An 18,042-nucleotide genomic window follows, 5' to 3' on the forward strand; every position below is an offset into this window, starting at 1 on the left:
CCGAAGAGGCCGTTTGAGTCGTATCATGTTCGTCCCGAGTGCTGTTATGAACAATAATGCGGGGTTTTATTACATCCAGCGGAAGCATTTATTTTTCACGAGAGACAAAGGAGAAAGAGACTCGGTCCACGCGCATTAAGGTTCAGAATAGCCACATGGACTGACACCGATAGCGTGGCTCTGTTATCTATGACGGGAAGTAAAAGGAGACGCGATTGCTGCCCTATCACAATCAAATCGACTCCTCTAATAGGAGCTTTTGCACACTTGGCACGTACAGAGAATGATGTGTTTTGGAAGGACGTCAAATGTTGTTAGTGGGTTCTTTGGAGAGGATTAAGACGAGGGTGAATGAGCGTACAGGCCAGGCTGCTGTGTTTTAAGACGAGCTGCATAAAGCATGAGAACCATCTGAAAAATGGAATCATTTGTTTTGTATCCAGCACCCGCCGCTTAGCGCTGTAGATACTAACAGTATCCACTTTTTAATGATTAAGTCAGACTTCCCCCAAATCCAAAACATTTGTGGTTGGACTGGACGGGGTAGCACATCTCTCCAGGTACAAGCCGGCCATGCTATACTTCAACCATTAAAAAGCTCAAGCTCAGCAAAATGAATAGCACATGCAGCACGAAGTCTTGGCACAGATGTGTTGCCTTATTAGGGCCCCCAGGAAGACTCTCTCTACCGCACGGCCCAGTGAGCACCAGAGAGAAATGTGGAAACCAAGCTCAAACTGGCCTCTATCGCGAACTAACAGGGCTCGCATGCAGGAGAAGGATCTTAAGGCTGAGCATACAGGAGGTTTGCTCTTGCAACAGAGAAACCTATTCAAGCTTCAGCTTGTGTTGACAACTTTTACCTGCGTGCACTCGAGGTGAGCTTTGAGACGAAAAGATCCACGGCCATGACATTGGTCCCAATAGCGCCGCCCGGTGGTCGAGGAGAGTCTAATCCTGAGTGCAGCCTTCCCACTGAAACTGATCGAGGTGGATAAACCACACGAGGGGGAAAAGCCTCTCAAATGTAGTCGATGCAGCGAGCGAGCAGAAGCTTTTCCTGTCCGTCCTCTCCCTGTCGTTGCTCTCGCTTCCTTGGTAACACAGTTAATAACCTTGGGTCTCAGACGGTTTATTGCACTGCACTCCAATTGTACAAATGCCCCAGACTCTCAGACAGCTTTTATGGCCGCGTTGCTGCGGCAACGGGGAGGATGTCCCGTAATTAGGGACGGAATTCCAGCGCGCAGTAAAGGATGCGCAAGGCAAGGCCGGACTATGGCAGAGAGAGGCAACCATAAACTTCAGCCTCTCTCCCCGCATTTATGGCCCTTTTGACTGTCATATATGAACGCCAATGCGCTGCGGCTAGCTCCCATAAACACAGTGATAACAACAGCAAATATGGCGACCCTCGCCAAAGGAGACTGCTGTTGGAACAGTTTCCAAAACCAATCAGCGAAATGACTGCTGGACGCTTCATACTACAGAGACAGTGAGAGATAGTGACGAAGAAATAGAGAAAGAAGTGTGCATGCTGAATGCCTGGCAACAGTAGATGTTGTAGAGATAGATAAAGGAGGACTTGTAAAAGATACCCACTGTGGTTCAATAACACAGCTTTTCTTCACATGGAAGGCAGGAGTTATAAAATATCTTATAAGGCTCAAAATATTCTGCAAAACACAACAGCACAAACACGATTCGCGAGAACAATGATGGCAACATTTTAGCATAGATGGATGCTAAAATGTTTCGATCTATCAAAGGCCATGAATAAAAGTTAAAGATTATACGATAACATTTTAGCACAGGCGCCTTTAATATTTAATTTGATACTCTAGCAACTTTTATAGTAATATTTATAAGAACATGTTTCATTTGGGTTGGGTTAGGGTGAGTGTCTATTGTGTTGTGTGTCCCTCATATTTGCAAGTGAGCCCTCAGATCTGCAGCACATCAGTGTTTTAATTGTTTGCTATATAATAAGCAACCTTATTGTGATCATTTTACTGCAAGCGTGAATTTAATGTGTTGATCCTGAGTGCGTAAAATGTTCCACGCGTGCATATTTTTAATCTCCGTTGCAGATCTCTCTCTTTTTTTTTTTTTTTTTTAAAGAAAAGTTTGTGACAAAAACAGAACAATGACCACGCAGAAATGTATTTTTAATAATCTTTTCATTTGTTTTTGTTTTTTATTTGGAAATATAGTATAATACACAATAGTTTGGGCATACCAAGCAATTGATTCAATGCGATGACCCTGACCAGCCTTGCCCTGACAGCACACTTGAAAATGTAGCTCTTTGTCTTCTTTAGATTGCAAGAGTACCAAAGGATCGGGAGTCATGAGAAAAATATCCTGTTATGTGTATCAATGTTAGACCGAAGTGGCCCGCTGCATATATACCTGTGTGAATATGTTGGGCGTGTACCTCAGTGCAACTCCACACGGATCCAGTAGACAAGCTTATCTCTCTGGTTTGGCCTGCATTATCAATACTCGACTGATAGTCTCCAAAAATCATAAAAGGACAACATGGATCTGAGTACTGAAAGATACGCAACCTATAAATACTTATAGCCCTCAATGTGCAGGCTAGAGTAGAGACGACAAAAGCTTGTTTTGAGGTCAGCCCAGACTGAACAGGGAATCCAGATAGCCTGCCTGTAATAATGGACTTTGACTTGGTTAGCCGTGGCTTTAAATGAGACAAGTAAACGAGTGGCTACAAAATAAATAAGCACACAAAACAGAAAACACGTTACATTCTCATCCGTTCGGACTCATTATTTGGTCACACCAATATAGATTAAAGTCGCATATTCGCCGTCATCCTAAATCCACCAGTTTTCTGATTTTAAAAACAGAAACAAAAGGAAAATAGATCTTTTGATTACAAAATACACTGGGTCAGTCAATTAGTGACTGTTCATTTTTAGCCCACGAGAAAGGAAATTAAAAAAGGCGTCTGTGAGTCACAATAATATTACCATGGGCCTTCGCGAGCACAAAGTCTTGGCGAGGACAAAAATCCGTTTCTACGTTTTTCCAAAACAGAGTCTGAGAAGCGAAATCAGAGTCCGCAGACTGTCTTAATTCATGCTCACTCTTTAGGCAATTCAGATCACAGGATACTGTTGTCCTCGAACTTGAAATTAACCATTGAGCTGTGTTGTTGCTGCTGTCGCGGCCATCGTGGTACACAATGTACACTGGGAGAGAGTCAGTCAGTCTGTAAACGCAGCCAGCCCCACAGCAGAGGACTTTGAAAGCTGTGACGGTGCTGTTTTGACCCCTAAAGCAGAGGGTTAGACGTGTAATACTGTAACCTATCTCTGTTCAGTTTCTTCTCCTTCATGCGACGGTTCTGAAACCAAATCTTCACTTGTCGGTCGGTGAGGTTGAGCATCCGAGACAGTTGCATGCGTTTCTCCTTGTTAATGTACACACTGAAAAAGAATTCTCTTTCAAGTTCTCTGATCTGATATTTGGAATAAGGGCACCTTTTCTTGCGGGTCCTCTGTCCATCTGGAGGGCACAAAGAGAGAATATGCCGGTCACAGAAAATATAAACATATCAAATTAGCCGTGACTATGTTACAAAAAGATTTATTCGCCGTGGATGTTGGCCAGATTACGCACGAGCGGATTTCCTCTACATAAAGCATTAAAAACACATTTCCCTTTTCAACATTTCAAGTGTCATATATAGAGATATTATATTACACTGGAAAGATTACCAAACCATTCACTGCTGGCTCGCTAGACAATACACTTGGGCTATGACCTTTTCTAGCAAGTGAAAACAACAAGCTCACTTTCAAATATAAGTAGCTAATGGCTACAGGAAAAGGCGACCGTGTTGCATTGGACAGTTTATATGAAAATATTGGTTTTATAGAACACATAAAGGGCTAAATGTACAAATGGGAACACAGAGTCCATGATAGCTTTAAGACAGGAGCTCATGTGTGCTAAACCTTAAACCAGAGGCACCACCCTCATTACATGCAAGTGCTCTTTTAACGCTAAGAAACCGTGAAACAAGCACGTTTATAAATACATGGAAGTAACGTAGCTCTGTCTAGGTATTCACGTTCATAGCTGGGTGCTTTTTGGAAACGTCGGGGAGTGTTACAGAAAAATCACCGGCCTGATGTCTTTCACGGCCAATTTCAATTCCAAACACGTGATCCTGCAGTTTATAACAAAGTTTTGTTGGGGGGTGCGGGGTCTACAGGCCCTCTATAAACCTCATATGCTTATAAAACAGCATATAAAATTTTTAACAGCAGCGCGCAAGATTGCAAACTTTCTCTCATAACCAAGGCGCTGACTTTAATACGTACTGCTGCTGCTGGATTTCTCCTCATTGTTGCCGGAAGATAACTCCGGGCTGCTTGTCTCATCTCGCGGCTCCTTCGCCTCGGTGTCCCTGCACGACGGTGCGTCCTCCGGCGCAGAGCTGGGCTGCTTGGTCGGGGTTTTGTCGCCTGAGTAGCCGTTTGTGGAGGAGCTCTCCGACGCGTTCCCGTACGCGGTCTCATAAAATTGGTCGAAGGCTTGTGGCAGCACGCCATTTCTGCCCACGTTGCCGTAGAAATTGGTGGCAGCGGAGCCGGCGCTCGTATGGTGGTGATGGTGGTGGTGGTGGTACGCGGCGGCGGCTGCTGCGGGACTGTTCTTACCGAACATGTCCCCTACGACGGCAGTTTGCGCCGACAGACAGTCCCGGTGCACCATGTCCTCCGCGCTGGGGTAGCACTGGGGTAAGTTCCCCCGGTGCGGCCATTTACCGGACGCGTCAATGGCTGCATAGTCCCTGAACGTCACCTCTCTGACGGGTTGGACCTGCGGCAGGTTAGAGGAGTAGGAGTATGTCATGGGGCGTGTGGACGGGGTCTGGGACAAAAACGAGGGAAGACCGGAGAAATCAGCCCCCGCCGATACGTAATAAGTGCAACTGGGCAAATACATGTTCGATCCGACGGGGACCCTTTCGTCAAAATCCATCATCGTAGTTCACCCTCTACTATAACTCTATGTTGGGGTTTGATTCCTCTATAGCCGCCCTGAACATGGCTCTGAAGCGCCGTGCCTCTCGCCTCTTTGAAGCAGGTTCGCTAAGCAGAAATTTGGAGACGTAGGCTGACGTGGAGAGCCATCTCCATCCACTCTATGGAGGAGGAGGTCACGTGACCACGCGGCAGAAATTGACAGATTTTCAGGCTGTGTGTGTGCGCGCGCGCGCGCGCTTGTGTGTGTGTGGGAAAGACCGTGTGTGTAGGAGTGTAACAGACATGACTGCTATGTGTCCTAAAGCTTGACATTGGTGGTTTATCGCCATGTCGACGCAGAAATGAATTCCTCAACATGCAACGAAGTCAGACGAAGACAAAACTAGAATCTGTTGCTGGCTATTAGAGTAGAGAATAGAAATTTCAATCGACGCTTTAACCAAAATATCAATATCAGATTCCCAGACGTTTCATGTTTTTCCACATTCAATCGTACCTGGAAGAATATTTATGGGCGTTTTTCTAGTTTTCCTTCCTTTTAAGTCACGTATGCATTGCGTGAAAAATAAAAAGGGTTTGAGCAGGCTGACTTGTCCGAGTCCCACCAGACAATAACATCAAATATACCAACATAACTGGGAATAGATAACATAGATCTGAATTGGAAGAAGGAGACAACCAGCTTATCTCTAAAGTCTGCTTTTAGAAATGTCTTAGTCATCATCGTTTGGTGGTTTTACAACAGAGCATTTGGCCCGGTGGGCATTTGGTTATCAGGGTCATGTTCAAAGTAGCGGCTAATGTTTCAACTGGCTACAGACTTGTGTTAGTACCAGCATGACAAAGAGCAAACTGAAATCTCGACTGAATAAATATAGAATACGGTGTTAAAATACACAGTGAACAGGATACAAATTTAAGGTAAAACCCAGAATTGAAATTTTGGAGGCGCTTGTGAAATCACACCAATAAACGAGTGTTTTAAACCGTAATGTTTATACTAATGAAGACATTGTTATAATATTTTACATTTGAGGTGGAACGGGACATACAACCCTGGAATCACTGAGGAAAATATACAAGAATTGGTGGTCGGCTTCAACAGTCAAAGGTTACCACTCCAAAATTACAAATTCATTCCATTTTTGAATGTCTCTGTTTAGCTTCATATTACGTTTAATGGGTCCACTAAGTCGCTCGCTCCCCTTTACGCACGGCTATTTCCTCACGTTTTGGTGCAAATATTTATTCAAATGCGCGTCGTTCAGTCAGAGAACAGCTTCCAGAAATTTAAAAGACAATTTTATGTCTTGATAAATAATAATGTGCATCACATCCCTGTTTTTTATTCCTTCCCGTGACGCATGTATGCATACATTTGCGTATATCCCAGTTATACCCACAAAATCAGAGGGGAAACATTTTTCTACAAACACATCACGTTGCGCAGGGTTTTAAATACTTCACAGCTATAGCTCGAAATATGCAAACAACATTTTCCTCGGGAATCCATTTTAAAGTCCTGATTTTAATATCTTGATGCTATAATTTGTCACAAATATGGAAATGATCTTCAATTCCATATTTATTTTCACAGAAACTGCAGTAAATTACGATAAATAGCCAGAACCTTTGGGAATTCAGGGATTTCTTCTATTTGATTTGGTAAATATGCACATTCCCTGGCTCTCCGCTCTGAGGCCACCGTGGAGCTTGTTTTGGAGCGGCTGCAACCTGACTCTAATGTGCTGTGAATGAGAGACCTGAGCTCGGATTAAGACCGCCGCGGCTGGCCTGGCCCCACAGCCCGATGTGCACATGAGGATCCAAGGGGCTCCTGATGGCACATATGAAACACAACCTTAAAATATCACACACACTAAGTCAGCGCAAGCACCAACTAACGCCCTGAGAGTGTATCAAAACAGGAAAAAACACGCAGTCTGTGCTCTCCACAGACCTGCTTACTGACCATTTTATTTGGATAAATTGCAAGGGCACAAACAAGTCCAGCGTCTTTGCGACCACACGCTCCGCCTCTCAGTCAATCCAGACAAATTCTACGAGTTGTGCTGAAGCTTTTAAGCTGTAATTGAGGACAGGATGCCCAGGAAAACCAAAGCCAGCTCTGCACAGACCTGCGTTTTTATAGCTGCTATAGTATTCTGTTGGGCTTTTTTTCCTCCCCGGCCAGACAGACACCACAAAACTGGCCAAGCGTGATGGGAAGTCGCCACCTACACGGACTCCAAGTCAGCAGCTGAGAATTTTCAACAACATAGAAATGTATCATCTCTGTAGGCAACTAAGGTAAGATTTCTGCTTACAATAAATAAGGATGTATCTAACCATTTGACTAAAGATTAATAAGTATCCTAAGAAATAGATACGAGCATTAAAAAAAAAAACAACAAATGTCAATTTTATTTTAAATGTGTTTTGCATGCAAGGAAGTAGTTCTGCTGAGCTGATGACAATGTTTCTTGTGCGGTTGTTGGTCATCAAAACTGCAGTCTGGCGCTGCGTAAAAGCTCTCAAAGCCAAAGCTTTGTCTGTACGGTCGACTTCAAGTTCGGGGGAGGGAGAGGGTCTTTCGCACAGGGAGCGAAGGGCCCACAGTGCCCCGGATGGAGTTCCTTTAATTGCTTTTGCATTTATGCAGGCGCTGGGTTACAAGATTGGTCGATAATGTGAGCCTGTAACTCTAAGCTGAGGAGAAGTTAAATGAACTTCACTTTCAGACTCAGAGTGTATCATGAGAGATGTGGGCCCTTAATAAATACTGCCTGCTGTGGGTTTGAATTTACCTCTAAATAGTAAACTACTGATACTAACTCATGCTGATACTTGGGATAGTTATTCCAGCAAATCCTTATGTTGACAATAACTAAATTTCATGCCCTTTACGCAAAGAAAACATTCAGTTTAAATCAGATTTTGGACAAGAAGAAAACACAAAGCCTAAAACATAAACATAAACGCAATGACCTTTGGTGATAAACATCCACTAGTGACAATGATCTGGTTTGCTATGATATGGAGATAGAAAGAGCCGGTTTAGCTACTTAGGGACACCATTCTGGGCCTTTAAATCTTAATTCCTTAGCTGAGTTAGTTGATTATTTAATAGCTGTGTTGGTTAATTCTTAGTTTTTGTATCTTAACACACGCACACACACACACACACACACACTTAACTAAGGTTAACGTAACTTGAATGAAATCCAACAAAATTCGTACTTGTTTGAATTTGCAGATATTAAAACACGACACGTTTAACTTTAAGAGAAACTCCTGTCCTGGAGTGACAGAAGTGCGGAGATTTTGTCAGGAAGAGAACGCGACGTGCAGATTGACCAATGAGCTGCCATAAAACCTTGTTAGACAACAAGTAAACAATCGAGTGTGGGGAGGATCTGAAAGTACAGTTAAACGCCACGTCAGGTAGTCCTCTGGGCTGTAAAGGGGGCTAAATGGGCGCATTCAGTGTCTTGCAAAGAAACCTCCTGTTGTTTAAGTTTTCAAGTGAAATAAAAGGCCCAGAGTTTTAGTACACGCCGTTTTGTTGTTTTCATTTTATGGCAGAAAGCTACGCCAGCACACCTGCCCCTCAAAGCATCCAGGCTATTGACTATATTCTTAATCTGAGAATGAAAACGCATTTGGTGCAGAGTGCTGAGCAGGAGGCCGCGGGCATACAGTCTGCCTGTACAATAAGAGACACGGGTGCCAACCGTGACCTTTTCATGCACACACTCTTACACATGCATTAAATGATCACAAAATACAACTTTACTAAACACTGAGGTTTCCAAAGCGCTGGAGATCCCACAAATAAAACAAAACCAGGCCGAGCGATTGGATAAATGCATAAGTTTCAGCCTGAGCACACCATGGGGATATAAATGTATGTGTTTGAGCATTTTTTGTTTTGTGTTTTTACACATTTAGATTTTTTTTTCTATATATAAAGTGTTTTTGAACTTGAATGGAGCCTGGTCTTGGCTCAGTCGTTATCATGTTGCTGGCCATATTGGTCCGAGTCTGGAGTTGCGCGGGGATTATAAAACCATCAGACTGAAACACGAAACAATCCGAGTTTGCGGACAAGTGGCCGAGCAGGAGAATATCAGTAAATTTGTACCTGATTCGGCGAACAACTGTTGATTTATCCACAGGTGACAGAAATGTGGGCCGACAGCGATGGCGACGACAGAGGGGCCAGGCGGACCACACAGGGGCCATGCGGGGGAAAACCGACCAACTCCACGGTCAACGGGAGCCACCACTGCTGGATCAGCCTGAGGAGGGTATCCTGGGGGGATAGAGCGCCAGCAGGACCTGGACAAAAGGACATAAAGTGGACTTCAGTGGGACAATAAACGAAATTCTGCAAAGAAAAACATGGAAGTTCAAAGAAAGAAATAAGTCTCAATTAAAGTGTAGTGACAGGATTTCACACAATGCACAGATGAGTGTTGCGTCAGAAAACCCTCGTGTCTTAGTGGTGCACTTGCTGTTGATGGCACGGAGGACTTAAAAATGTATTTTACTCTTAAATGAAAAAAAAAAATATTTTTCAAAAATATTAATAATTTGAATAAAGAGCCGGGTTGAGCTAATAGTAGATCTTGTATTATTTAAAGGGCGTTTCCTCCTTTTGATAAAAGACTACTTTGACCTTAAAAATAGCGTGAATCCTCTAGATATTTGGTTTTCAGCTTTTCTGCTCTAAATTCAGATGAAAAGATAAATGAGGACATTTAACCGTCGTCGATGCAAATGTGGCTTTGGAACAAATGAAATTAAAATCTCGATTAACAGCCAAACACGTGACTAGAGCATTAGGATAAAATGTATCCCAACTCACAAGTAAACGGGTTTTATTCTACTGAAGGACCCAAATACAACAAAAACGTCGCAGCTTAATTACTTTTCTCGTTCACATAAACTCCATGAACACTATACATTAATTTATAATCATATTTGCCTCCCATTTTTAATCCAAACTCAAATTATGATTAACGAATCTAACGACTTTCATTGACACCAAATCATCATATAATAACTGTTTCTACTAAATGGGCTGTAGTTCAACCAATAGTCTATTTTACTTACAAAAATGCTGCCATTGAACTTTACTTTTTTAAAATCTGGGATTGAAACAGGACAGGATACGAACATGAAGCGTCTGCTGCGGGTTTTTAAAACATTTTCAGAGACACACAGATCCCCTCGGCCTCCCTCGTCGCTTTTTTTTTTTAGATAGAGACCCAGATTTTCAAGACAAATATGCTTTAAGGTTGCTGCACAAATTGGCCTTATATCATATTGAAACTTTATGGTCATTCAATGTGTATTTTGTGTGGAGGGAATTAACTTAATCTGTGTTTAGTCAAACAAAGGCCACGTGAAGCAAACAGACACTCGCTTTGTATCTTTCCATTAAAACACAGTCTGCACACTCTTCGTGGAAAACACGATAAATTATTTGGCATTTATATTTCAAGAGCAAATGGAGATCAGGGGGGGAAGGCCCGTCCGTGGAGGGATAAAGCGCCGACTGGGACATGGAGGAGGCTCTGGCATAATCTCGGTCAAGTGCTTCTATTTGACCGCTGTCACGGTCTCGGATAAGGCTCATGTCTGCTCATGTCTGCCTGGTGTATTACGAGATTACCCTCCAAACTCACTCGCTTTCAAGCTTGACTAGAGCCATATCGCTGGCTGACTGAAGGTTGCAGGCCTCGCCTCCATTACGCGCAGAGACAGCGAAGGTCAATGTAAAGAGCAAAGCCTGGAGTGTCTGCGCCCTGCCACGTCTGACAGGCAGGCGAGAGACACACACCGGGCTGCTTTTTGGATATGTGGACTATTAGAGCTCCTCACTGAGCAGAGGACAGGGTAGCCAGTTTATTCAGTCATGGGCTGCAGAGTTTCTGCACAGACGGTTTCCGAGGATGCAAAAATAATCTTTTCAGTTCATTCGGCGAAAGGAAACATGACCTGCTTATTCTTTAAGGGGTCATTTTTACAGTTGGTGTGTGATGGGATTGACAAGTGAAGTGTCGCCGGCTTTAAAAGATATTTGAAGGCATCCATTAGCTCTGATTACTTCTTTCTGACTCCACTCGTTTGTGATTAAGTCAGATGTGAAAGACGCGTGGGACTCCATGTATCGCCTTTCAAAGTAAAGAATAGGCTAATTGAATCCTCTTCACAAATCTACTGAGATTATCTGTAATTCACTCTTTTGCCTTAGTGTGGCAGCAGAACTCAACTGTTGCGCACTGATCCAGTCCAGCCTCCTGTGCTTCCTGCCGCAGCACAGCCCACCAAACAGCGCAGGGGTGGGCGGAGCGCCGTGCTCTGAGCTTTAGGACTGTCAAATTGTGCGTCGGGTCGGAGGCGGGACTTGTAGGTTTGTTTTGGTTCTCAGCAAGCCAATAAGACGCTGCTGTGCTCCCCCGCAGCCAATCAGCTGCCACGTTGGTCACGTCGCTGCAGTTAACTTCCGCTTTGAAGCTTCAGCTCTTCCGCTCCTCTGAATGTGTGGCTTTTTTTTTTCTTTGACTACATGATGCGCTGAGCAGTTGGACACTACGGTTTTCTCCTGTCTGATATGAGCTTATTGTGTAACACGTGCGCGCCCCGCCGTGCATACGTCAGAGGACGTAGGCGCATGGCGACGCTCGCGTACCGTGCTCGTGGACGTACCTCTGCAGTGTTTCTCTCACTGAGCCAACTGTCCATGGCAATATTAATAAGTACAAGCCATCAGACTGCCCACTATTAATGCTCCATAAGACAGTCTTCAGTGGACTTTGGCTGAGCTGTAAAAATCCTGAATAAATGGTTGTTTAGGCTACTGAGTGTTTACAAAACAGAAACAAGTAGGCCTAAACTGTGAATTGTAAATTCATTCATATTAGTCATATAAATCTAAGTCTATATTAAAATGGCGGTATTAGATTTTAAAAATAAAAGCCCAAAAAGGACAAACTAAAGTTTAGAAAATAAACTATGTATGCTACAACTGACAACCGTATTAACAGTATTATTAATTATCACTAACCACAACAGGCCTATTATTATTATTACTACAATTAGCCATGACAAATACGTAACAATCTAATCTGGTATCAGTTTGCAGATAATAGTTTACACAATTAAACATTTATTAAATGAGGCTATATAATCCTATTTGAATGGAGAAAATGCGGCCATTAAATCTTCTAAATATTTCCGTGAGTAAAGCCATTAATGTTTAGTGCATCCAAAGACAAAAAGAATGCATAGGTTTTATGTGTGAGTGTGGGCTGTGCGCTGTCAGTCACTGGGAGAAGTAAAAGAAGAAGAAAAAAAAGTATAAAAGCTGTGACATTTCGCAAAATAGGCGAAAACAATTATATCAGCACGTAAATCAGGCAAACAGGTGAGACAGCCAGCCACAGGAGCTGAGGATGAGGAGGAGTCTGCACTGTAAAATTTTTCGTTGTAAATTTACAGTAAATTACTGGCTACTAATTGCATTACTTTCACAGTAATTTGCTGTAAATATTTTTACAGTAACTTACTGTAAATATTTTACAGTAACTTACTGTAAATATTTCACAACAAATTACAATAAAACTACAACTGTATACTGTAATTTCACAGTTGCTGTGACTTTGACTTTACTGTGATATAGCAGCATTTACCTGTATAATTACAGTAATTAGCTGTAGTTCATTTTACTGTAAAAGTACGGCAATTTGGTAGCCAGTAATTTACTGTGAAATTACAATTTAAATAATACTGTAACATATTGTAAATTTTACTTGTTAACTGTGATTTTACAGTTTTTTACTCTTACAAACATGCTTTGGATCTGCTCAGTAAAAATGAAATGAAATAAACAACAAAAACAATGGCCATTTTAAACTTTTAATACTTTTAAACATAAAAAAACAATAAAAGCACTTGAAAGTGTACTTTTAAAAACATTTTTGAACATTACAGAACAATCAAATTTTTGCATTTCTACTTTGACAGCCATTCAAAGTCCACAAGTTTTTTCAAGAGAGTGCTCACACGTGGGTTGACGCCACTCCGCTTCTTGCCCTTTGAGCCGGTCTCAGGGTTGATTCCCAAGAAGCACCTGTAAACAATAGGCAAAGAAAACAACTTTAAGTTTTACACCAATTTATATATTGCATAATTTATCCAAGGCACATGCAGTGGTGCCCCTTTCCCTTTAGGTAAACCTACACCAAGGCAAGAAATAAGAGTGATACAAGCAAGCAGATCAGGTATGTAGAAATAGAGACACACATGGAAACACTGAAAAACACTAAAAAAGAAAGAATTAACAAAGGTGAAAAGTAACAAATGACATTTACTTATGTAACTGTAATTGAATGGCTTTCTGTGTACTTGTACTTTTTTAGTTTATTTAAAGGGTGACTAAACCCCAGAGTTTCAGCTTAAGTGTCTCTGATTGGAAATTTAAAGTAGAAAAGCACTCGGAGAGTGCAGACCTCTTTTTGAACCTGGGCTGTATTTAGGATTGGTCAGTAGTGCAACTGAATGATAGGAACCAAAGTCAGGCTGATCGGCACAATTAAGTTTAATTTTTGCCTGAAACCAAAAGTAAGTTTGAACTGGGATGCCCGGGCAATTTCTGTTTGTGTCAAAAGTATGCAAATAAAAGTGTTTTGTTTTGCTACTAACAGGCTCATATTGTTATAATAAGTATTATGGAGATGACCTGTACCTTTTTATTTATGTGACGTCGCTCATGCCCTTGATACATCCTGTTAGGAGTCTGTGTTAGGGGTGAATTTTATTTCTGATTATTATTGAAGATTATTTTTGAAGTCATGAAGTCATATGTATGTATGTCAAATATTTAGTAATAATCTGAATAGTAAAATATGGGCAAATGATGGCTGCACAGCTGATCGAGCTCCCTGCTCTTGCCTCTGTGTGTGTGTTTGAGTTGCTGCTTCTGCTTCAGTGTCTCAGCGGTGCTGTTACCATTTACTGATGTTTTTAGAAATAAAATTCACCCCTAACACAGACTCCTAACAGGATGTATCAAGGGCATGAGCGACGTCACATAAATAAAAAGGTACAGGTCATCTCCATAATACTTATTATTATTATTATCCTTTAAAGTACATTGTGAATAAAGTACTATTTACTTTTACTTGAGTAGATTAACAGACTGATAGTTCTAGAATGTTGTCAAAGTAATGGTACTTTCACTTGAGTAGTACTTTAGCCCTCTTTCCAGACCTGGAATTAAGCAAGCTATCAAGTCATATACTTGACACCCAAGTTAGAAAGGTGCATGTGGTGACAGTGGTGACCAATATTGGTAGGGAACATAGGGGTAATGAAAAATTCCTGACACAATGATGTGCTAAAATTGATGAGGATGTGTTACCAAAAAGGAGCATATGCCGGCAGCTCATAGGCTGTGTGCTCTCTTTACCATGCTATCAAAAGGAAAAAGTTGAAGAGCGTTACAATACCTTTGGATAAACTCCAGAGTGCATGAACCATCCTCAGGATACTGCAGATTGAAGCTGTAGTAGCTCGCAAAAAGTGCAGCTATACCATTGATGAATCTGGCATGTGGTCCCATCACCACTTGTCCTTCGATGCACAGCATCCAAGCCCTTGGCTTCATCATGTCACCTGAAATGAACAGCAAAGAAAATCTAAGTCAATGCACTCCCCTGGAATGATGGAAAAAAGCAATCTGAAATATCTAAAACCACTGACTGGACACCAGCTAATGGCACTACTTTTAAATATCAGTATCAGAAAGATGGAGACATGCTACAATATTAGAAAAAAACATGTCAAAACATTGATCAGCAAGTTATTTAAAAATATCATTTCTAGCTTACAGCTACAAATGTCAATATAAAATCCAGATATACCGTACCCTGGACAATTAAGCAGGGGGTGCTCGGTAATGCCACTGTCCTCTGCACATCAGCAGCAATGTCACATGGCTGTAAAATAAGACATAGCATACATCTATAGTAGCAAAGTTTCAACATGGTACATAAGAGATAGTCCACTGGTCTCACTGATTTAGAAGTTAATCATAGAAAACATTATGTGTCAACATGTGAATGAGTGTGATTAAATGTATGCAAGTGTCAAAGATATCATACAGTACTGTCTAATGCAATCACAACCTGCTTTTTTTATCTTTTAAACAACTTACATCAGTGTTAAGCATAATGGCGTTCTCTGGCTCTTTGAAATATGCCATCAGGAGCTGAAGGATACATGCAGCCTTGTCTGAAGCCTCTGGCTCGTAGTTTACCAGGATTTCCTCGATACCTGGCTGATGGTTGAGTATCGACTATAAGATCCTTTGTGGTCTCTATACATGTGGCTTTTCAGTACAGTGGCTTTGCGGTACATCTGAGTACAGTAAGGTACACCACATTGATAGTTGTAATGGGGAGTGTTACTGTGAAGCTTTGTGTGCTGAATAAACAGATTAACACTCTCAGACACATACTCACACATACCAAATTTACAGTGGAACATCATTCCTCAAGGTTGCAGTGAAGATTGCCTGGGTGAAACAAAACAAAAAAATAGCTGTTAACTGATGCTGTAGATTACTTTATTTCACCTGAAATACAAATACGTTCACTAAAGTGCTGCACAACCCCCTAATGTTACTTGCTGCTTTACTTTGAATTTTCCACAACTGATGATACTGCAGGCTAAAATCAAAGTACACAAATATATCCATATAAAGGTGGTTCAGGTCTGTAAAGCAGTATCTCAGCAACCGGCCTCCGTTACCACCGTCGGGACCGGCGGTGCACGCTCGTGTTGTCACTGAAGTCCGTTACAGCGTGCATGCGCCCAGCTAACAGAGGGTCCTGGTGCAGCTAGCGCCCTGCCACTTCACTGACACATATCTCCGACACAACGACTCGAAAATTAAACTCGTTTATTTTTACCGACCAGCTGTTGCAGTCCTAGACTGCGGTCAACCCGTTCAGATCCCCTCCAAAGTTCACAGCAACCCGGAAAATGTAGTTAAACGAGGACATTAGCATTAGCATTAGCAAGCTACAAGCAACAGACAGTTGTAATAATCTACTAACTCGTTACTTACATCAAAAAGTAGGTAGCATGTGCAACAAAACCCTCGGATCAGAGAAATAAGACATTTTCATATGACACACACATGCACACGTTTCAAATATTACAAAAATATATCCTGGACAAATGTGTGTGTTGGTGCAACAGAGCGCACCGATTATTTTCAGACTGTCTGCAGTCACATTTAACCGTGCTGGAGCAACACTGAATGAAAACAGACTAGCTATCATTAAAGAAAAGAAATAAATGGAGAGTAACTTACCTCATCAGGCTCTGGCGTGGTTCACCTTTCCCGCTTGGTTCCGGCTATAGTGAGGATGTGACCGCCAAAAGATTAGGCATCGAGCCAGCTCCCACAAAGCAGTGTGGTTCATGTAATTTGTTGTGTTATCACAGTAAATGGACTGAATACAATATTTTATTGTGAAATAATACAGTAAAATGTTGTAATGTCATGGTAATGCAAAGCTTACTGTGATTACCTGTTCCTACATTGATTTCACAGTAAAATTAAAAATTACAGTATTACATTGTGAACATTACAATTAAAGCCTGTAAAATGAAAAAACAGTAACTTATTGTGAAATATTACAGTTAAATATTGTGAAACCCTGGTAATATTTTACAGTGTGGGTTCATGTCTGACATTTGACTGCCAGAAAGTCTGAATCATTTTCATTAACGCAGCCAACCCGAGCACGCTGGGATGTTGGTTTCTGGGCTCCAGCTGCGTTACAACACTTAAAACACTCAAAGATAAAATTTTAGAGCAACAACTAAATATTCTGACTCTGCGGTATCATGTCGTTATCGACAGTGAACGACGTGAGTGAGCGGAGACGTACAAACAATGAACGCTGCAAAACTGCCAACTGAGGTCAGATTGACTTCACATTAAATTCTCCAGTTAAAACCGGAGTTCATTTTGTCTTAATGTAGCACCAGTATTAAAGAGTGACGCATTTCCAAGCAAAATATTTCCACAAATCCTCCGGAAAATAAACCAAATTATTTAATCAAATTCAAAACATTTACAAATTATTTTCCATCGCAGTGAGCGAAAGCATTTTTTTTTTTTTTTTTTTGGCAAAATACGTTTTGCCTCTTACTTCTAAATCATCTGATAATCACGGAAGGTAGCTACATAAGTATTAAATATTTACACACTTACATTTAAAAAGCTTAAGGGACAAACAAATAAAGCAGATGAGTGTTTATAAAAGTAATTTGTACAATCCAGACTGATACCGGGCCGCCTGCGCCATTTGAAACCGGTCGAAAATTGTCAATATTTAGTGATTCAAGCTGACCAAAGAAAAAAAAGTGTCTTTCATCACAACATATTTATAGGCATTGAACAATTTAACACCCCAAAATAGCTGCATTGCAGTTAACCATAGTAAGGCAACGTAAATATTACAGCAATTTATCAACATTGTGTTTTTAAAAACAGACTATTTTGGTCTGTTTTTACTAGTTTTCAGATTTAAAAGTAACGTAGAAATGTATGAATTTTACATTTATTGTGAATTTATGGATGAAAGAAAAAGGCATGCACACTTTGAGACAAATACGCACATTTACCTCAGCGACCTTCGAGATTAAACGCCCTGGCACTTTAATATCTATTTAATATTTTATTGTTTTCATGGTGCAGTTACACACTCAAGCGTGAGTGAGGGGAAATATTTTGCAGTGTTTGAGTTAATAAAATAAGTTTTCCTGCACTTTCCACCTGCGTCTTTATCATGGCTGCCTCTGTCAAACATAAAACATTTAAGAAGTTATTATAGAAGAAGATTAATTATATTATTGCTATTGTTATTAATATTATCTTACAATTATTATTGCTCTTATTATGGCTATTATTATTATTATTATCTCCTTTAAA

The 18,042-nt window shown here is 41.2% G+C and overlaps 1 protein-coding gene and 1 long non-coding RNA gene across 2 annotated transcripts; both read right to left on the minus strand.

The window, feature by feature from the left end:
• Nucleotides 1–2,183: 2,183 nt before the first annotated feature.
• Nucleotides 2,184–5,955, minus strand: hoxa11a (homeobox A11a). The gene is made up of 2 exons (XM_070846214.1): nucleotides 4,356–5,955; nucleotides 2,184–3,534 (listed from the first exon to the last, which is right to left on the minus strand). The coding sequence occupies exons 1-2, from the start codon at nucleotides 5,020–5,022 to the stop codon at nucleotides 3,302–3,304; spliced, it is 900 nt and encodes a 299-aa protein (XP_070702315.1). The 5' UTR covers nucleotides 5,023–5,955; the 3' UTR covers nucleotides 2,184–3,301.
• Nucleotides 5,956–12,936: 6,981 nt separating this feature from the next.
• Nucleotides 12,937–14,699, minus strand: LOC139215274 (uncharacterized). The gene is made up of 2 exons (XR_011585511.1): nucleotides 14,543–14,699; nucleotides 12,937–13,164 (listed from the first exon to the last, which is right to left on the minus strand). It is a non-coding gene; the product is annotated as an uncharacterized lncRNA (long non-coding RNA).
• Nucleotides 14,700–18,042: the final 3,343 nt, after the last annotated feature.

Source organism: Pempheris klunzingeri, chromosome 16, assembly GCF_042242105.1.
Source record: "Pempheris klunzingeri isolate RE-2024b chromosome 16, fPemKlu1.hap1, whole genome shotgun sequence".
NCBI lineage: Eukaryota > Metazoa > Chordata > Actinopteri > Acropomatiformes > Pempheridae > Pempheris > Pempheris klunzingeri.

What these genes read in the sequence shown, in the direction of transcription:
- hoxa11a (XM_070846214.1), bottom strand. Translation starts at nt 5,022, where the DNA reads ATGATGGATTTTGACGAAAGGGTCCCCGTCGGATCGAACATGTATTTG. An exon ending in GGAGAAATCCAGCAGCAGCA is followed by an intron (nt 3,535 to 4,355) that starts GTACGTATTAAA and finishes TGTGCCCTCCAG; the next exon opens with ATGGACAGAGGACCCGCAAG.